Raw genomic sequence first — 22,187 nt, forward strand, 5'->3', positions numbered from 1 at the left:
ATACAAAAAACACATAGTGACTTACTCTTAGGTAAGTAAAGGACGGTAGGGTAGGTGAATGGGATCATCCATCTTCTTGTCCTGGATACCGTTGCAGGGTGCGTGGAGGCTGTTGTCTGGCAACCTGTCTAATGGTGCTGTGGTGGTGGAGGACTCTCAGTGGGGCTCCACTTTCTACTTCTGTCAGCCCGACATCACTTCATGTGAGGCAGAGGGAAAGATGGGCGTTGCTAGCTTTCGGAGCATCCGTGCTCCTTTATTAGGCGGTGGGAGTGGCTTATCAGGGACAGGGAATATATACCCTGTTGATAAGTAGCTCATTGGAGCATAAGTCCGGAGAGGGTGGCTCCCAAAAGAGGCAGGCCGAGGTGCTAGTTTGGCTTCAAATATAAACTCTGCATTAGGTTTAACAGGGAAAATCCCTGGAGGCATGACAGGAGCCATGATAAGTCCATACATGGTGAGATTTAATACACTCTTTTACAATCTTGCAGTTTTGGAAAGGAGCGTCATCTTGCTGGAAATCAAATTCTCGTGAGTTATGCGGAGATCACTTAGCTGGAGAATGTAGGAGTTGTAGTTGTAGTCTTATCAGTGTGGCTATACTGCAAAATATATTAGTAGTGGTTTCCACTGCAGCTCCCATAATTGGACCCTAGTGCTGCCTTCCCAGTCTTGAGTTTCAATGCACTGAAAATTGAAAGAGGCTTATATCAAGATAAATTGTGGTTTGTCCCAACCCTGTCACTGTACTTTGGCTGAAAAGATTGGCCTGTGCATAGACCTTTCAGAATAATTTAAGGGAAGGTGAAATAAATGAAATTCAAATACTGATTGCCATTGCCAGTATTCACTAAATACAGTTATAGTATATTTTGTGCTATAATGATCTTTTAAACTCCAGCAGCAATTTTTCAGTCATATTGGCTGCTGCCTTTTATGAGCTATTTTAGACCTGATACATACCATGTGTTTTTTTTCCCTTTTCTGTGTATTAATCCTGTTCTTTCTCTTACACAGATTTTTTTTTTTCATATATATTGTTTGGGCCTGATGAGGACTTCTGATTAATGCAATGCCCAATCAGAGTAAAGATTTCCAAGAAGATCTTTTATTGCTGGGACATCATATTCCTACAAAGACCCAAGAGAATCTACCAACTGGTGTACAACTCCAGTCAACAGGATTCTTAGCTGGTCAGCATCATGTCTCCTCTGACATTGTTAGCACAACTCTTCATTTTACACAAGGTGATTCTGTGCCCCAGAAGTACAAGACAAGTCAGGTGTCCTCATCACAAAGTCTGATGCCTGGCTTGTTGGAATCTGGTAGCCTTGTGGAACCTCTCATGGTAGAGGCGGCTAATGTATCACTGTCCAAGCCAGAAGATCATGCAAGCAGTAGATGCTCTACAACTCATGGGACTTCTACCACAGGTAGAAACTGTATACTTCTCCAGACTGGAGAACTGCAACAGCAATTTGCTACATACGAGACTCTTACTGATCTGACTCAAAGACCTCTTCAAACTGAGGACCACCTGAGCCCTCACCAGCTCAAGAATTCTGACAACATTCTACCAGATGACATGGAGACCAGCAATGACTCAAGCAGCAATGAACTGGATGAAAATAGAAAGGAGTCTGAATTAAAAGAGTAAGAACGTGTATGGATAAAGAATAACTACATGAATACATATAAAAAAACACATTTTTTCCCTCCAAACTCTCTAATCTATTTTCAAGTAATCAATGCTTTCTCCCCACACCCAAGCCACTGTACTCTGCCTGGAAAGTCAGCAATCAAATTGTCATAGAACCATAAGCACTGAGACCTCTTAAATTTGGCACATGCACACTCTAGCCTCGTGGGCTGTAATTGATACTGATCATACTGTATATTGATTCAAACCCTTTAGGCTTCGTTCACACCAGTGTGTTGTGGGAACGTGCACAAAATCATGAGCCCTTCTACGCGCAAAAATGCTTGACTCTTTGTAGATGCCCGGCGGTGACATTAATTGTTAATGGCACCCCCACTCGCCTTGCAAACGTGTGCCAAAATTCATGGTACTGAATGTATGGCTCTAAACGTGGCATGCAATAAAGCACACATGCTTGGTAACATGTTGGCGTTGAACGCAAAGTTATAGTTTATGGGGTTACAGGGTGCATATGCTAGACTACAGAGTGTCTTATCCATTTTCATCTTCTATGGAGATCTGATAACTGTCTTTCTGGGCAATGCTTTGCAACATATGCAGTAGAAAGGTTTTTTTTTTTTTGATCAAACTACATACACATCCATTAAGCACATGTTGAATGTCCTGACGATAAGCTGGGAATCATGTAGACATGCATTTAAACTTATTAAACAGGCACCAGGATAAAAAATGACACCTACAGATGTCTTTCTGTATTCTTAGATAGCTTCTGAATCCACCAGGATCCCTGAAACCACTGCACTCCCCCTTCTATGCATATGTCTATTAAATGTATAAACCATATTCTGCACTTAGTGTGGAACTGTGTTCAGAGCTGCACCCGCTAACCATCCTAATACCAGATGTCAAAAGATCTATGTATGCATATAACAGTGCACATCCACACAAACAGGTTGACATCAGCAACCATACGTATAATGCAAATAAAATGTGTATTTAAAGTCCAATGATACTAATTCCTTTATCAAACATTTTTTTTAATAACCGACTACAAATGTCCAAAATAAATTAAAAATTCAACCATCCAGGGATGAAGTGAATAAATCTTGAAGAGACGAATAAACACCTTGTATCCTCCACCACAAGTATGAATGGTTTCTTTGATAAATTTACCACAGCACTGTCCCTTTTTTTTTTTTTTTTTTTTTTTTTTTTTTCTCAGCAAACTGGACTTTGTTCGGCTAGATTTGCAATGAGTAGTGTTGGCTTTGTTCACATGGGCAAAACTCTATACCGCCCCTCTGAAGCTATGGCTTTACAGAGGTAGATAGACCATTGTAAAGCCATATCTTTAGAGGGGTGGTAGAGCGTTTTGGCAATCAGGAAACTATCCTGCCACCTCCTAAATTCCCCCAACCCTTTTTTTTTTTTTTTTCAGCTAAGCAGGGGTCTTCTATTGAAGTACTTGCCACAGCCGCAAGCCAGGTAATTGGCTCAAAATTTCAGCGTGGCCCCATTCACGTGTGGTGTTTGTGTTTAATGGCAGTACTGCCTTCCAAAGGCAGCAAGCTGTGCATTTCCATGCTATGAAGCAACACATTGTGGCTGCAGCAGTATGTACTTGTGATGTTGGCTGCACAAAAGCTTTAAAAGTTTCCTCATTTAGAATGGTCTGGCTTAGGGTTTAGTTTAAAAAGTATTCCCCAAATCCAAAAAAAAAAAAAAAAATTGAACGATCAATTAGATATGGATTCCCATCTTGGGTTATTATGATTCATCTTTCTACAATAAACCCTTGACAGTTTAGTTGTTCAGATAATTTTGTGTCTGTGGTGTAGTGGTAATTTGCTGTTATGTTGTCCTTTTTATACTGTCTTGCTCGCAGTGACTCTGGTTTCCAGCCCCCTACCTGCAGTTCCAGTGCGTTCTCCCTAATGATGGCAGACTCTGAACATAACCCATCCACTAGTGGCTACAGGTAAGCCAATGTTTGTTCTAGATGCTCTCATAAAAACTTGTTTTCCCCTTAGATAGTCTTTGGCTATCTACTATATTGGTTGTATCCTGCTTGTCCTACAACATTATGTCAAGGGGGAAAAAAAAAAAACATCTCTCTGCAATACTTGCATCTTTCCCCATGTTTTAACTCTTTAATGCAGGGTGGTCTCTGGAATAAAAACAAAACTTGCATAACAGACATAAGATGCACTTTAAGGTATGGCATTTGTAAATTCTTTAGTCTTAAAGTTAAATTTTAGGGGAGTACTGTCTTCTGCACACAGCCATAGTATTTATGAATGTGGGGCCCTCCAGTTGCAGTTTAGCTGTACAGTTTTAAAACCAGCTCATGGCTGCTGTTGCAGTAGCATAAGTACTCATGGATACCCATGGACTTGGCTTCTAATTTCTTGTTGGTGGCCAACCACACAAAAGGTATTTTGTTGACTAAATAGTATCAGACCTGCTCATTTTCTTAACTACTGAAGTCCTGCCATCTCCATAACACAGGGACTGATAGTTCTGTAGTCCAAGATAAGAACTGGGAGGGCTAATTGTCAGTTCTTGAGATAACACAGGAAGTGTGAGAAGGACTGAATTTTCTTGACCATTTGCAGATATAACAAAACCTTTTCAATAGTATATTTAACAGCCCAAAAATGAACAAGTAAGTGTTTCTTTTTAGAATTTATATACACAAAAAGTATGGGCAAGGCTTTTTGGCCATAGTTCTCTTGTGTGTCACAGGAGTGCATGCACATTCTCTCCTGCAACCTAGAGTGAGCTTATTTTGCCTGTTATCAGCTGACTTTGCAGAGCTGCCCCATGCCTGAAAAGCAGCTGGCTTCAGCTCTTAGCACGTGGCTGAGAGCCAAAGCCAGATGCCCTCACCTGCCTGGCGCTCAATGCTTGCTGGAGGGACAGAGCAGAAAGGGGCAGCTGTCAGTCACTGCTCTCTGCTTCCAAGAACACTGAAAACTCAGCAATCAGCAGTCATGTGATTGCTCAGTTCTCGGTCTTAGAGCAAACATGAAACAGCTGCAACATCCCACCAATGCTACAGCATAGAGGCAAGTATGAAGGTTTAGGTTTCCCAACTTCTCCTTCTTAACCACTTAAGCCCCGGAAGATTTTACCCCCTTCCTGACCAGGGGGTATTTTGCGATTCGGCACTGCGTGACTTTAACGGACAATTGCGCGGTCGTGCGACGCCGTACCTAAACTAATTTGATGTCCTTTTCTTTCCCACAAACAGAGCTTTCTTTTGGTGGTATTTGATCACCTGTGCAATTTTTTTTTTTTTGATCATGCGCTATAAACATAAAAAAATGTCAAATATTGTTGTTTTTGCAAAATTGACGCTCTTTTTTTATGAAATTCCCCCCCAAAAAAATGTAAAAATCAAAATTTAACATTTTCGGCCAATTTGTTTTATGCTACATATGTTTGGTAAAAAAAATCACAAAAAGTGTATTTTGATTGGTTTGCGCAAAAGTTATCGCGTTTACTAACAAAGGGAAAGATTTTTTTTTTTTTTTTTTTCGTGGGACTGCGACATTTCGGAGGACAGATCGGACCCTTGACTGACATTTTTGACACTTTTGGGGTTACCAGTGACATTACTGCAGTAATCAATGCTATACATATGCACTGTTACTGTAAAAATACACTGGTAGTGAAGGGGTTAACTTTATTTGAGAGGGAGGGGCTGTGTGTGTTCCTAGGGGCGTGATTCTAACTGTGATTGGCTGTGGCTTGGGCTGTAGGAACAATGATCAACGGTCCTACATAGTAGAACCGTATGATCAGTGTTTCTACACAGGGGAGAATGACAGGCGGCTTGTTTACACTAGCTGCCTGACTTTCTCCCTCTGCAGCGACGATCGTTACACGTGCGGGGGGGTCCGTGCCTCCGGCGGCGCACGCTCACTCCCCAGAGCCTCACAGGCTAGTGACGTTTATATACGTCACTTTGCCTGTGAGGGGCTGACCGCCGCAGTATATCTACTTGCGGCGGTCGGCAAGTGGTTAAGGGCTCATTCCCTCTTGCTTTGGTCTCTGAAGAGCAATCTGCATTCAAATCGCTCTTAACACCACGTTCACACTGAATACGGCTTTGAAATTGCGCTACTTTAGTCAGTCCTATTCCAATTTCATGTGCTGCTTGCCAACTGTGCAAATCGCACATTAAATTGCCAAAAATAGTGCAATTTTTTTTTCAAATCGCTTCAAGTCGGAGTTGCAACAATTTGAATGGTTCCATAGGCACAAATAGGGTGCGAGTTGTTGTCCTGATTTTAAACTGTCAAAACGCATGACAAGTCGCACTAATGTGAACGGTGGCTTGGAGAACAGGTGGTGAGGAGGGGTTGTATCGCCTCCTCGCTGCCTGCGTTAACCCCCTGATCCCTGCACTTGTACATTGCACTCAGTTGCAAGGCACTTGCAGGGTGGCCTCTTTATGCAACAGAGGGTATAATTCCTGCCACGGCTGCGATGCTTTGCTATATACACCCTCGGCAGCTAAAAGGGGTGGTTTGCTGTTGGTAAGGGGGACAGTAAAAACTGCAGAATTTTACTCACCCCCCCCCCCCCCCAAACTGCTTATGTGAATGAGCCCTAAATGTGGACAACTCGGATTGCTGGTTTGCTGTCCTGGACTGAATATTTCTGATAACTGATAGAGAAAACTCTTAAAAAGGAATCCTATCGTTCATTGGCAGACACAGCTCCATATTCTTCTTGACCATTGGGTTATGCTGCCCCCAATAGGAGTAGGACACTCTGCAGGAAAAATCTTTACCACGCCTATGGGACACTCCCTGCAGGCATACACCCACACACTCTGCTATAGGCTTCAGTTTGTTTCTGCCTAGTTTAGGATTAGGACCAAGTTCCCGGCTGGGACTTTGGTCTTAGCTTATTTTTATTTTAAAGGGAACCTTTGTTAAAAATGAAATCTTTTAGCTAGTTATGTTCCTGAGAGAACTGCAACCAACAGCCGGACTGGGTTTCAGACTAGATATTCTAGATCCTTAAGGTCTCCGAGCACGGCCAGTGAGCGTGTGCAGGTTATAGCCCAGCGCTAGGCCTCGCCATGACAGAGCCCCAATGGACGGGGGCTGCCCTGCGAGTAAAACAACTCACCGGGACGCGCACGACCTGGTTTGGCCAGAGTCGCAGCATACCCCCTGGCCGACAGCACCCCCACCCCAAGTGGAAAGGCAGTTTGTCCGGAGTGGTACCCACCCGATATCATTGGTATGGTGAGTAAGTGTCCCCCCATAACTGGCGGTCTCGGGGTGGATGTGGGCCCCTCCCTGGGAAAGTCGGACCCTCCAGTACCCCTCTGGTGTCCCAGACCATAACGGAATTGGCAAAGTTACTAAAAAAGTGACTTAGAAATGGAACAGCTCTCTCCGGGCCTGACAGAGCGAACGGACCAAATGGTCCAAGCCCTACTATTTATATGTGATGTGGCCCCCCCTTGTAGCAGAGTATCCACAGTGGGGGTAGCTATTAGAGGCATTGGTGTGGCTAAAAAGCTGGTCTGCATATCAGGCCTCAAAAAAGACTCTCTCAGATCTCGCCCCCCCCAGCGCGAGATCAGGGGATTGCGGTACTGGGGTACCTGGATGATCTCCTATTAAGAGCAGACTCCCATTCAGCCCTGTTGGGCGATTTGACAATCACTGTATGGACTCTGCAAGAGTTTGGTTGGAACATCAATTTCTGCTGGTACCATCCGCAAAACTGGATTTTCTGGGCCTGACTCTGGACTCCGCTTTGGCGAGGGTTTTTGTTCCCCCGGACAAGCTGCAAAAGTTGCAGAGGGCGATTAATTTGCTGTTCTCCAGCAATCTGTCCTCTCTGCGGACTTGAATGCGAGCCTTAGGTCTGATGGTGTCAACCTTCGAGGCGTTTGTTTGCTCAGTTCCACATGAGACCCTTACAAAGGGAAATTCTTGTCAAATGGAACAAAGATCCAAAGTCCTTGGGCACTATGATAGTCACAACACAAAGACTGCTCTTCTATGGTGGCTTTACTTGTTAGCACTACGCCAGGGCAAGTCCTTCCTCCCATTGTATTGGACTGTGGTAATCAGATGCCAGCCTGTTCGGCTGGGTAGGCGTGCTGGTAGAAGAGTCCAGACTTCCGATCAATATTCTGGAACTCAGAGCAATAAAGCTTTGCCTGAGTCACTGGACAAATCGTTTACAGGGTTGTCCACTCTGGAATCAATTGGACTATGCCACAGCCGTGGCTTACATCAACCATCAAGGGGCACCAAGAGTGTCTTGGCGGCCCGGGAGGTGGCTGAGATCCTGAAATGGATGGAAAATTTTGTTCCAGCCCTTTCTTCAGTGCACATCCCAGGTGTGGAAAACTGGTGGGCGGATTACCGGAGTCGTCGATGTTGGATCAGGGGGAATGGTCTCTGCACCCAGGGGTGTTTCATCTCCTGTGTGTCCAGTGGGGGGACACCCAATGTCGACCTGTTAGCTTCTCGACTCAACAAGAAGGTTCAGAGGTTTGTAGCCAGGTCTCAGGATCCTCTGGCTGATGCCTCAGATGCACTGGTGGCTCCTTGGGGTCAGTATCGCCTGATCTATGCTTTTCCTCCGCTTAAACTCCTGCCGAGGCTTCTGCGCAGGATGGAGGTGGAAGGGATTTCGGTCATTTTGGTGGCCCCAGACTGGCCTCACCGGTCTTGGTACGCAGATCTGGTAAGGTTGGTCGCCGATGCTCCTTGGAGACTTCCTCTCAGGGAAGACCTGCTGTCTCAAGGGCCGGTCTTCCATCCTGCTTTACAGTCACTGGCTTTAACGGCACGGCTGTTGAAAGCCAGGTATTGAAGGATATAGGTCATTCTGATTCAGTGATTCCTACACTGTTGAAGGCCAGAAAGTCTACTTCTAGGAAGATCTCTTATCGTACGTGGAAATCGTACATCTCATGGTGTGAATCGCTGAAGGTGCATCCTTGCCTTTTTTCGGTGGCTAGGATTTTGGCCTTTCTTCAAAAAGGGGTTGAACAGCGGTTGTATCAAAGGCCAAGTGTCGGCTTTGGCTGTGTTTTTCCAACGACCTTTAGCTACACATGGCTCCCCCGAGGTGATCCCCGCTACTTCTGTGGGATCTTAATTTGGTATTGTCCTTTCTTCAAAAACCTCCTTTTGAGAACTTTAGGGAGATCAGGCAGATGGTGGTACAGGCTTATTCACTGAAGGATCAGGTTCCTCCTTTCCCTGTGAAGGCGCATTATACTAGGACGCTGAGTGCCTCTTGGGCTTTTTGCCATCAGGCGTCAGTATTGCAAGTTTGCAAGGCATCAATTTGGTCGTCTGTGCACGTTCACAAAATTCTACAAAGTGGATGTGTTGGCATCCTCGGATGCTTCTTTTGGCCGCAAGGTTTTTCAGGCTGCTGTTTAAAAGAGCAATTTGTCTCTTTGTGGGTGTATGTTTCCAGGTGAGTTTTCTGTGTTACCTGGTTGGCTAAGTTTAGCCTTTGGGGAATTACGTTCTTTTCTGCGTTTTTTTTTTTTTTTTTTTCTCCCCCTCCTCTTGTGCAAACACTGCTTTGGGACATCCCAAAGAAACAGAAACATATGGAGCTGCGTCTGTCAATGAACGATAGAGAAAACTGGATTTTTGACTTGCCGTAAAATCCTTTTCTCTGAAGTTCATTGACAGACCCAGCAGCCGCCCCTCTAACTATGAGTGGGATGTTTTTTTTTTTTTTTTTTTTTTTTTTCTAAACACTGCTTGTAACAAAACTGAAGCCTATAGTAGAGTGTGTGGGTGTGTGCCTGCAGGGACTGCCCCATAGGCATGGTAAAGATTTTTCCTGCCTAGTGTCTTACTCCTGTAGGGGACAGCATAACCCAGTGGTCAAGAAGGATATGGACCTGTATCTGTCAATGAATTTCAGAGAAAAGGATTTTACTGTAAGCCAAAAATCCAGTTTTTCTGCACTGTACCTTGTTTACAACCTATTGTACTTCAGATCTAATTGCCATTTATATGTTCTTTTTGCAGCAGTGAGCAGCCAGCTAAAGCCAAAACCCAAAAGGAATTAATAAAAATACTGAAGGAGCTTCACTCCTATCTCCCTCCTGAAAAGAAGTTTCGTGGAAAGCCCAGCACTGCTGCCTCTCTCCACTACGCTTTGCATTGCATTCAGCAGGTGAAAGGTAATGCACTCAATCTGTAAACCCATCATACTACCTCCGATCCCTAAATTCAAAGCTACTTTATGATGGTCATTTATAAAATTGTTGCTACAAAATGACTCAACGTAAACTATTGCTGTTTTTTTTTTTTTTTTTAATATTTACTTTAATAACTGAGCTTTTAACTCCATAATTGTGTGTTTATCATGTATTTGAAATATTCATTTAATACAGGGTTTCTACAGCAGTTTGTTTGCTTAGCTTGCTGGGCTTTCTAAAAGGTGCCTTTTTAGAAATCCAGATAACTTTTTAGCATGGGAATGATTTAGAAGCTCTTTATGCTTTATGAATAGACCTGACTTGCAGGAGACTAAACTACCAAAACGAAGTTTACAGCATAGTAGTAAGTCCGCTTGACTGAATTTTTACTCTACAAATCCTCTCGTCTGTAGTTGTCTGTATGTATCCCAAAATGGCCGTAAGAACACTGTAAATGCCTTTTGGTACAGCAAGGACTCTTAACAGATATTTAGACCAGCATCAGTCAAGCTTTGGATGCATGCCAATTGGTTGAATCATCAGCAAGCTTCCTAAATTTTATAGTGGCCCTAGTGTTGAGCTATCTACCTCTGTTTGTAGCTTCACCTACTGGAATAGGCCATTATTCTCATTTTGTTTAGGTTTTTTTTTTTTTTTTTCTACATTCTGGAGATTGCAGTAATGATATGACACCCCTTAGCGAAACAGGCCTAATGGTAATCATTAATCAAAGAGAATCAATGAGGAGAGTTGCCTCTTGAGAATTTTTGAGATATGTGAAGTTAGATGGCGATTCAACTTTCAAATGCACAGAAAATAGCTCACTTAAAGTGGTTCTGAAGGCTGAAGGGTTTTTTTTTTACCTGAAGGTCCTGTTCACACCTGAGCGTTTTTAAGCTCATAAAACGCTTATCTCTAAAGTCTCAAAATGCCAAACAAGCAAAATCCCATTAATTTCAATGGCCCCTGTTCACATATGAGCGTTTTGTTGCCTGAAGCTCATAAAAAGTACATGAGCTTCTTTGTTGGCAGATTACAAGCGTCTTTGTTACATGTCAATGCCTGCCTCCAAACTCCTGCAAAAAACACATGAAAATGATACGCTCAGGTGTGAATGGAGCCTAAAGTGGAGCTCCACCTAAAAGGGGAAATTCCGCTTTAAGGCCTCCTCCCTGACTCCTGTTTATGAAATGGAGCTTTTGGGGAGGAGGGGGGAGTGGGGGACAGGTCTCGGAAGACTTCAGGACCAGTCAGTGAAGCGCTGCTCATGCATGTGCAGTGGGCACCCTTCTCTGAAGCCGCAAGCTGTCACGGCCGAGTGCCCATAGTGAAGATGCCGGCAAGGGAGGACACAGGGAGAACATAACTGGGCTGAGCACACCTTTGGATCGTGGGATAAGGTGAGTGTCTGTTTATTAAAAGTCAGCAGCTACAGTTTTTGTAGCTGCAGACTTTTCATTTTCACTTCAGAGATTGGAGCTCCGCTTTAACTCCCCCCCCCCCCCTCCCCCCTATACTTACCTGAATATGATTTTGATCCTATCAGTGAGGAGAGAGGGGGGCAGGGCCAAGTCACACTCTGTCTGTTTATAGACCTACAGAGCTGCATTAGGAGTGAACCTGCATGGTAAGCAGGTTGCTATGGTGGGCAGACAGCAGGAGGGAGGCTTCGGGAGTGCTGGAGGAGCACCTGATTAGAGGAGAATCGGGGCTGCTTGTACAAAACCATTGCACAGAGGAGGTAAGTATAACATGTTTACAAACCCTTTTAAGTGGACTGACCCTTGAAAACTGTTCTTCATTTTTTTTAAGAATGATAAACTTAAAGATCTGGCTCTACACACATCTTTACTTTCATTGTTTTTCCATTCGTGTATGACTATATTGTACTCCTATTTTCCAGAGTTTACTTTGCAGCTTAATGATTTTCCTGATTGTGTTTTTATTTACTGTATTCCTTAGCCAATGAAGACTATTACCAGCTTTTAATGATTAATAATGATCAACTATGTGGGCAGGATCTCTCATGCTACACAGTGGAGGAGATCGAAAATATTACCTCTGAGTATACAAAGAACAATATGGTAAGAAATCGTGGTCATATGGCCTTCACCTTTTTAAAGAGCCCTTAATGTGTATAATTCCTGTTCTGTGAAGTGCTGAAATACTTCTCATTCTCATGGGTTAGATTAAAAAAGAATGACACAATGAGGCTAAATTATATAAGGAAATGTATACCATTTTAAATTTTAAAATATTTTCATTTTACAATGCCTTGACCAGAGGACATTTAGCCTGGGTTCACACATTTGCAACGTGGGAACCAGTGCGTTTGCAACCCCCCCACCGGCAGTTCACACTGCCCTCTGCGAACCAATGCTGGTGTCAATACAAATGAAATGACACCCCCAAATCGGTTTGCAGATCGCAGTGTGAACTGTGAATTTCGGACAGGAATTGGATCGCATGGATGTGAACATCCATGCAATCTGATTCCAGTGCGGGGGGTCGGTCGGTTCCTGCACCTTTTTTGTGCGAATCCCATACGAGTTCAGCCATACAACTGTATAGCTGAATTTGCATTGCACAGACCTCGCATGCGATCTGCACAGCAATGCGGTGCGAATCGCATGCAATGTCTGACATCGCAGCAGCTTGAACCCTGTTAAAAGCAAACAAAATTTTGAAGCACTTTAAAACCTTTTTCAAATGTACAGTACTAACGAACAAATTTTCGTTAGAAAATCCACTAGAGTATGACCAGCCTAATGCTATTATTTCCTTGTCACTTTTAGGTGGTTTTACATTTTTTTTTTTTTTTTTTATATAAGCACAAACCTCTGTCAGTTGGATTGGCACAGAGCATCCTGGATCCTCCTCTCCTCAAGTCACTCTTGCAGCTCCTGGCCCCTCCCTTCAGTCAAGTGCCCCCACAGCAAGCAGCTTACTATGGGTGCACCCGAGCCGAGCTGCAACTCCGTCTTTCCATTCAGACACAGCTGCCATTCGGCCCGCCCCCCTCTCTCTGCCAATTTGCTTGCTGACTGACTCTGACAGCCGCGAAAGCCAATGGCACCGCTGCTGTGTCTCAGCCAATCAGGAGGGAGAGTCCCGGACGGCCAAGGGACTCGTGGACAACGCTGGACAGAGATTGGGTTCAGGTACGTATTAGGGGGTGCTGGGGAGGCTGCTAAACACAGAAAGTTTTTATCTTATTGCATAGAATGCCTTAATATAAAAAAACCTTCTGATTTTTACAACTCCTTTAAAGCCTAACCTTGTTGGGTGTTTTTTTTTTTCCTCTCAATAAACACAGCTATTGTGTAAACACAACATACATCCATGATTGTGTGTTTTCTAAAATTATTTAAAAAAAATAATCTTCTGACTGTTCTTAGAAGCGATCCTCTCATTAGAGTAACCTCTCATTAGAGTAACCCCCGGCTATCAATTGATCAAATCTTCGGGACTGCGTGTCCCATCAGGCATTGCACAGTGCATGCATTCTTTGTTATTTCTACATAAACTTGGACAAGCAGCATCCCCGTTTTGCTGAAGAAAGAAAAGCTTTCTGCTGCTCCACTCTGGCACTCCCGTACTATGTCTCCCAGACACTGGAATCACTGGAGCCGCAGTCAATGGAGACATTAATTCGGGCTGGTGCTCTGCGTTTCGGAGCTCATGTCAGTCAGGATGCACTGGATGCGGAGCTGCATAATCTTCCAGTGGCTTAGTTCCCATGCATGCAGGTGCAGGCAGCATTTCAACACCATCTTGTAGTCCTATGGATGGAAGCGTCGACTGACGCAACCACAGGAAGCTGCACAAATAGAGCAAGGAAAGACATATAAAGAGGCATCTTGAAAACAAGATTTCAGGTTTTTTGATGAAGGCTATTGTTAAGGAAGATAAATCTAGAAATCTGTCACTTATAACAATGGGTTCTGAGAATTAGTGGCGCACACAGGTGCGTATTCCTAGTTCATTGCCTCAATAGTAACATTCTCAGAGCTCAGAACATTGTGTGGATTGTGGTCAAGAATATGTTTATCCATATTCTATATTATCTCCTGTACAACATGCTAAAGGTAGTTTTCGGCTTACATAAAGGATAAAAGTTTCCTACCACTATGTCATCCTTTTATAGGAGTGACGTTTTTGCTGCATTTGCTGAAAGCAAGCCAAACGTCCTGTGTGCTGCATCTTTAGTGCTTTTTCTGAAAACGTGGCAAAAACATATGATCGAATAGAAGTCAGTGGTACTGTGGCTAAGAAACGCATGTAAAACGCACATGTTTCTAACGTATAATAAGTTGGCAGTACAGGAGGACAAGACAAGATGCGCAGGGTAGACAGGCTAACTGGATTTGCAAATCAAAAAGTAAAATGTGGCTCATGACTGGGTTGTCACTAAATGGTGAGAATTGCACTGTCAGGTATTTATAGTGTCCCATTGCAAAGGGACCATAATATCTCATAAATCTTTGACATATGATACTTGCACAGTAGCTCTCCTAAAATGTATCTGGCAGGCTCAACTTAGTGGAATACCTTCTTTATAGGATGTCTTCAATGTAAAAGCCAACATCAATACACTATCTAATTGGGCAACTAGGTGGCAAAATTATGCGTGCATCATACATACTAGGTGGACCTACCTATGTAACTACATTTTAAATACACTTTTTTAGTACTCAGTAGTGTCTTGAGATATTAAAATTGCATCTTTCCAATTCTGTGTTTCTGGCCACTTCTGAGACTTTTCTACTTATTTGTACCGCTCACTAGAACAATCCTAAAAAAAATTAATGGACTACACTACACTTTTTTGTGTGTTTTGTTTGTGTGTTTTTTTTTTTTTTTTTTTTTTTTTAACATATGTCTTTCATAGGATTGCTGTGGGGAAAAAATAAATTGTGTAGGAGTGTATAGACTGATGTGAGAGAAATTATGTAATGGCCTTAATGCAGAAATAGGCTGATAATATTTCTGTCTATTGCGCACATATACAGGATGTATTTGCTGCGGCGGTGTCCCTAGTGACTGGACGGATCCTCTATATTTCGGAGCAGGCCTCAGTTGTGCTTCGCTGTGATACAGATCTGTTCTCCCATGTTCGCTTTGTGGAGCTCCTGGCCCCACAGGATGTCAGTGTGTTCTACAGCTCCACTAATCCATACAGGCTTCCATCATGGAGTATCTGCAATGGAGGCGGTAAGGGATACTGCTTACTAAGGGGATTCTTCCTGGTTGAGACTTCATTTACCATTACAGATTTCTCTTTCGTTCGATGACAGACACAGCTCCTTATTCTTCTTAACCATTGGGTTACACTGCCCCCTACAAGAGTAGGACACTAGGCAGGAAGAAGCTTGACTATGCCTATGGGCAGTCCCAGGTGGTATACACCCACTCTGAACTATAGGCACTCAGTGTTTTTCTGCCTATCAGGAGTAAGGACCTAGTTCCTTGCTGGGATCTCTGGTCCTGGCGATTTTTTTTTTTTTTTTTTTTTTTGTTATTTTGTTCCTGTGAACCCTGCTGGGTCTGCGTCCACGAGTTATCTTAGTGCTCAGATAACGAGGATGATTCCTCTGCTCCAATAGCGGCGCATGAAAAGGTGCTGGTGAATGCACTGTTTGTGTTGAAAAATGGAGGTTGCAGCTGATGCTGCGTCGAAGGGTGTTCCCCTTTCAGCTTACTTTAACAGCATTTTCACAAAACAGTGGGGTTGTTCAAAATGTAGTGGTTCCTAAGCGTTTTTGCCTTGCGGAATCCTTATGAGGATTAACTACATAAAAGGTTGAATAAAGCTACCTTCATTCCTGAGGAGTCCCCAGCCTTTACAGTTCCAGCTGATAGGAGGGCGGAGGCTTTGGCCCGCCATATGTTCGTTGTGGCTGGTTCGGCACTTAGGCCCGTATTTAATATTGCCTTGGTGTCGCTAACTGACTGAGTGGGCTAAACTTCTTTTACGCCAGGACCTGGAGAGGAAACAGTTTCCCCCTGTCTTGCGGAGCTGGCGGATCAGTGGATCCAGGGGCTATAGTTTATCTGTGATGCTTCTTTGGATCTGGCGCCTTTGATTTCTAGGAGTAGTGACAACCGTCCAGTATAGGCAGCAAAGGGTTTTCCCTGTCGAATCGCCGGAGAACGAAGCCACCTCTAGAGACCGTGGATCCTTCTCCCATTTCACCAGAATCTCTTTTGCAGAGCTCTTTTGTGTGGAACTGTGCAAACAGACCGCCTCGAAGGTGTCTGTATCAGCAGTGGTCCTTTGGCGTATTATCTCGCTTAAATGCTGGTCTTCGGACCAGACTTTTAAGAAGACCATATTTGATCTCCCTCTTGTAGGGAATCGCCTGTTTGGAGCTTCATGGGATGACATTGTTAAGGGTCTCACAGGGGGGAAGAGTACTCTTCTTCCGCCGGCTACCAAGGGCAAGGAGCCCCGTCTAAGATGTGGGCCATTCTCCTCGGCCCCTTAGAGTTTTTTTTTTTTTTTTTTCTTTCATCCCTCATGGTCTCAAGACAAGGGATCAAAAGTCAGGGCCTCCACCCGAGGTTCCAAGAGGACCTGGTATGGCAAACCAGGAGCGGGCTCTTCCAGACCTGCGGACAAGGCTGCATCTGCATGAAGGGGCCCCCTCACCAGTATCTGGGGTGGGGGGGGGCGTCTTTGCTGGTTTCTGGATCCATGGTCCTCCCTGGTGCAGGACGAGTGGGTCAACAAAGTTATTTGGTTAGACTATAAGATTGAGTTTGGTCTTATCCTCCGGAAAGGTTCTTCCCTTCCAACCTGCACTTGTCCCCAGATTGCTTACAGGTTCTCTTTGGGGCAGTGCAAGACTTGTTACTTTTAAGGGATGATTTTTCTGGTCCCGACTTGGGAACTTTTTCAGGGATTTTTACTCAAACCTCTTTACAGTTCTCAGGAAGAAAGGCAAGGTACATTCAATTCTGGACCTCATGGCGCTAAACTGCTTTGTGCGGGTACAAAAGTTCCGCATGAAGTCCATTCGCACGGTAGTGGCGTCCCTGCACCAGGGGGTTTTCTTCTCGCTTCTATCGACATCAAGGACGCCTACTCGCACATTCTAATATGTACCGGTCACCAGCTCTTCCTCCGTTTTGCCATGGGCGAGGAGCAGTATCAGTTTTTTCCATTTACCTTTGGTCTCGCCTCCGCTCCTCGGGTCTTCACAAAAGTGTTGGCCCTGGTGCTGGCATTGTTTTGAGTCAGCGGGGGACCGCAGTATTTGGGTACCTGGGCGACCTTCTGCGAGTGTAGTCTCCGAATGCTCTGATGGACATCTGGAGATTACTCTGCAAACTCTGAGGGAGTTTGGTTGGATCTGAACCTTCAGAAGTCTGCTTTGGTTCTGTCCTTAAACTGGATTATCTAGGTCTGACTCTGGTCTCTGCCTCAGCCAGAGTGTTTCTTCCTCTGGAAGAACTCCAGACATTGCAGGAGACAATTCAGCTTCTGTTGTTCAGCAGACGGTCATCCCTCCGAGCTTGCATGCGGGTGCTGGGCCTGATGGTGTCCACCTTCGAGGCGGTCTGTTTATACAGTTCCACACAAGATCTTTGCAAAAGAGATTCTGGTAAAATGGGACAAGGATCCACGGTCTCTAGAGGTGGCTTCATTCTCCGGGGGTTCGACAGGGAAAATCCTTCTCCTCCCCCCCCCCCCCGTACTGGACAGTTGTCACCACGGATCCCAACCTGTCTCACAGATGTGCTCAGGGGGTCTGTACTGGAACTCCGAGTGATCAGAATTGTCTGGCTCATTGGACAATTTGTCACCAGAGGTGTCCGGTACAAATTAATTCGGACAAGGCCGTGGTCTATGTCATTCACCAAGGGGGAACAAGAAGTGTCCTGGCAGCTCGGTAAGTAGCCGGCTTTCTAAGGTGGGCTGCCAATTAGTTCCAGTCCTCTCAAACTCCTGCCACGACTCCTGTACAGGTTTGAGGCAGAAAGGATTCCGGATATTCTAGTGGTTGCAGACTGGCCTCGCCAGTCTTGGTATGCCGATTTGGTACGGCTGGTTGCCGATGCTCCTTGGGGATTTCCTCTCAGGGAGAATCTGCTGACCAGTCTTCCATCCTGCTTAACAGTCGCTGGCTTTGAAAGCCAGGTGCTGAAGGATAGAGTTTTGTCTGAGTCGGTAATTCCTACGCTGTTGAAAGCTAGGAAATCTACTTCTAGTAGAAGACGTACATTGCATGGTGTGAATCTCTTGGGGTTCATCCTTGCTCCTTCTCGGTGGATCGGATCTTAACCACTTAAGCCCCGGAAGATTTTACCCCCTTCCTGACCAGGGGGTACTTTGCGATTCGGCACTGCGTGACTTTAACGGACAATTGCGTGGTCGTGCGACGCTGTACCTAAACGAATTTGACGTCCTTTTTTTCCCACAAACAGAGCTTTCTTTTGGTGGTATTTGATCACCTGTGCGATTTTTTTTTTTTTTTTTTTTTTTTTTTTTTTTTTTTTTGCAAAAATAACTTTTTTTCACATTTTTTTTTATATGAAATTCCCAAAAAAAATGTAAAAATCAAAATTTTTTAACATTTTCGGCCAATTTGTTTTGTGCTACATATGTTTGGTAAAAAAAATCGCAAAAAGCGTATTTTGATTGGTTTGCGCAAAAGTTATCGCGTTTACTAACAAAGGGAAAGATTTTTGTCATTTTTGTTGTGTTTTTTTTTTTTTTAACGTGTAATGGCGGCGATCTGCGTGTTTGTTTTTTTTTTTTTTTTGCGGTACTGCGACATTGGGGCGGACAGATCGGACCCTTGACTGACATTTTTGGGTTACCAGTGACATTTCTACAGTAATCAGTGCTATATATATGCACTATTACTGTAAAATGACACTGGTAGTGAAGGGGTTAACTTTATTTGAGAGGGAGGGGCTGTGTGTGATCCTAGGGGCGTGATTCTAACTGTGGTTGACTGTGGCTTGAGGTGTAGGAACAATGATCAACGGTCCTACATAGTAGAACTGTATGATCAGTCTTTCTACACAGGGGAGAATGACAGGCGGCTTGTTTACACTAGCCGCCTGCCTTTCTCCCTCTCCCCCCGACGATCGCAGAGTGACCGGCGGACTTCGGGTCACTTTGCCTGTGAGGAGCTGACCGCCGCAGTATATCTACTTGCGGCGGTCGGCAAGTGGTTAACCTTTTTTCAACGGGGGGTTGAACAGTAGATCAAGGGTCAGGTATCAGCCTGTGCGTTTTTTTTTTTTTCAACTTTTTTTTTCTCACACCTTTTCCTGGGTTGCATACCTTTTTCTTCAGGGTGTCCGACATTTGGTTCCTTTAGTGTGAGCTCCGTTGCCGCCCTGGGATCTTAATTTGGGCTTTCAGCCCTACAGAAGCCTCCCTTTGAAAATATTCGGAAGCTTTTCCTGCTTTGCTGTCCCCGACGGTGGCCCTTTTTTTGGTTGCTTTCACCTCTGCACGCAGGGTGTCGGAACTGGCAGCTTTATCCTGTTTTTTCGCCTTATGGTGATTCACAAGGGTAAGGTGGTGCTCCGCCCCTGTTCATCATTCCTTCCTAATGTGGTCTCTGACTGTCATTTGAATGAAGACGTGTTTCCTTCCCTGTGTCCCAGGCCTTAACCTTCAAAGGAAATTGCCTTAAATGCTTCAAATGTGATCTGGGCAATTAGGGTGTACCTGGCAGCTACGGAGTCTTTTAGGAAGTCAGACTTTCTATTGTGCTCACGGAAAGACGTAACAAATGGTTGTCTGCTTCCTCTGCGACAATTTCTGGATGGATCAGACAGACGGTGGTTCAGGCCTATTAAATCAAGGGTCAGGTTCCTCCTTTCCCTTTCAAGGCGTACTGTATTAGGGCACCTAGTGCTTCCTGGGCCTTCCGTCCTGCGTCAGTGATGCAGGTTTGCAAGGCGGCCACCTGGTCGTCGGTACACACTTTTACAAATTTTTTATAAAGTGGATGTGTTGGCATCTGCGAATGCTGCTTTTGGTCGCAAAGTTTTGCAGGCTGCTGTTTAGCATGCTTGGTCCTCTTTGAGGGTGTATTGTTTTTCAGGTGAGCTCCAGTTGTTTATGGTAGAGATCTATGTTACCTGATTGGCTTTGGTTAGCCTTGGGAATTTTTTTCTGAAAATTTTCCCACCCCTCATGTTTAACATTGCTTTGGGACGTCCCATTAGTTAAGAAGAATCAGGAGCTGTGTTAGTCAATGAACGAAAGAGAAAATGGGATTTTTGACTTACCGTAAAATCCATTTCTCTGATGTTCATTGACGGACACAGCACCCACCCCTCTGTGGAGTTGGCTTTCTTCTGACTTGTAACAAAACTTAGTGCCTATAGCTGAGAGTGGGTGTACACCCCCTGGGACTGCCCATAGGTGTGGGCAAGCTTTTTCCTACCTAGTGTCCTACTCCTGTAGGGGGCAGTATAACCCAATGGTTAAGAAGACTTGGGAGCTGTGTCTGTCAATGAACAATCAGAGAAATGGATTTAACGGTAAGTCAAAAATCCAATTTTTTTTCACCGTCCTCTGTGTAATTAAATCAGTTTGGTTGTGGGATTTCCAGTTTATCCCATTACTATACAGTGTAGAGCTGCCAGCACCTTTGGTTATATGCACCATATTACCAAAAGTATTGGGACGCCTACTTTTATACGCACATGAACTTAGGGTTCAATATTGAGTTGGCCCACTTTGCAGCTACAACAACTTCAAATTTTCTGAGAAGGCTGTCCACAAGGTTTAGGAGTGTCTGTGGGAATGTTTGAGCATTCTTCCAGAAGCACATTTGTGAGGACAGGCACAGATGTGGACGAGAAGGCCTGTCTCGCAGTCTCCACACTAATTCATCCCAAAGATTTTCTATCGGGTTGAGATCAGGACTCTGTGCAGGCCAGCCAAGTTTCTTCACCACAAACTCGCTCATGCATGTCTTTATGGACCTTGCTTTGTGCACTGGTGCACAGTCATGTTGGAACAGGAAGGGACTATCCCCAAACTGTTCCCACAAGTTGGGAGCATTAAATTGTCCAAAATGTCTTGGTATGCTGATGCCTTAAGAGTTCCCTTCACTGGAACCATGTGGCCAAGCCCAACCCCAACCCCTGAAAAATAACCCCATGCCATAATCCCCTCCTCCACCAAATGATTTGGACCAGTGCACAAAGCAAGGTCAATAAAGACATGGATGAGTGAGTTTGGGGTGAAGGAACTGGACTGGCCTGCACAGTCCTGACCTCAACCCGATAGAACACCTTTGGGATGATTTAGAACGAAGGCTGCGAGCAAGACCTTCTTGTCCTATATCAGTGCCTGACCTCACAAATGCGCTTCTGGAAGAATGTTCAAACCTTCCCATAGACACACTCCTAAACCTTGTGGACAGCCTTCCCAGAAGAGTTGAAGCTGTTTGTCCATTATCTCAGAAGCGTTTTGGGGGGTCAGGCACTGCAGTAGGTCAAAAAGGCCTGACTCGCAGCCTTTGCTCTAATTCATCCCAAAGGTGTTCTATCAGGTTGAGGTCAGGACTCTGTGCAGGCCAGTCAAGTTTTCACCCCAAACTTACTCATCCTCGCCTTTATTGACCTTGCTGGGATGCCATTAAAATTCATGTGCGTGTAAAGGCAGATGTCCCAATACTTTTGGTGATATATAGTGTAGCAAAATCCAAACTTTAAATCTGTATAGTGCAGTGCTTGTTTTTTGAGCTAAATATACCCTAGCGGACATAAGTAAAGTATCACCCAAAAATAAATTCCTTTAAGCCTAGTACACACATTATTTTTATTTTTTTTCGTTCAATCCAGCGGGCCGAAAAAAAAAAAAGAGCTCAGGAGGAGAACCTGTACGAGCAGTCCAATGTTACTACAGTAATCTCCCCCGCTGATCTGTTGTGTTCTGACAGGAGCACGCCCCCCACCAGAACACACCGATCAGTGCTCTCGGCTTTTGGCTGAACTCACTCAATTCGCAGACCTTTTTGGTCATGCCCCTTCGACAGAAGCAGGACGTACACATGGGCCGAATGTTGACCGGTTTCTACTTAATTGGCCGATACCACCTGATATTTGGCCGTGTGTTAATGTCATGCCATACACCAAAACCTACTTTATATAATTTAAGAATGCTTAAAAATATAGAAGTGTTAATAGTTTCTTTTTATCAATTAACAAAATAGAAAGTAAAGGAACATTAGACAAAACCGAATCAAATTAATATTTGGTGTGTCCACCATTTGCACTCAAAACTGCATCAATTCTTGGTACACTTGCACACAGTTTTTGAAGGCACTCGGT

The 22,187-nt window shown here is 44.3% G+C and overlaps 1 protein-coding gene across 1 annotated transcript in view; it reads left to right on the forward strand.

The window, feature by feature from the left end:
* Positions 1-1,046: 1,046 nt before the first annotated feature.
* Positions 1,047-22,187, forward strand: part of PER2 (period circadian regulator 2) — a 141,922-nt gene continuing 120,781 nt past the window's right edge. Inside the window, exons 1-5 of the mRNA XM_082252090.1 lie at positions 1,047-1,656; positions 3,549-3,641; positions 9,703-9,857; positions 11,838-11,959; positions 14,888-15,089. Coding sequence (XP_082108216.1) covers positions 1,076-1,656; positions 3,549-3,641; positions 9,703-9,857; positions 11,838-11,959; positions 14,888-15,089 — 1,153 coding nt within the window. The 5' untranslated portion in view covers positions 1,047-1,075. The remainder of the gene's footprint in view (positions 1,657-3,548; positions 3,642-9,702; positions 9,858-11,837; positions 11,960-14,887; positions 15,090-22,187) is intronic.

The sequence above is a fragment of the Pelophylax lessonae genome, assembly GCF_965119305.1.
Source record: "Pelophylax lessonae genome assembly, chromosome: 3".
NCBI lineage: Eukaryota > Metazoa > Chordata > Amphibia > Anura > Ranidae > Pelophylax > Pelophylax lessonae.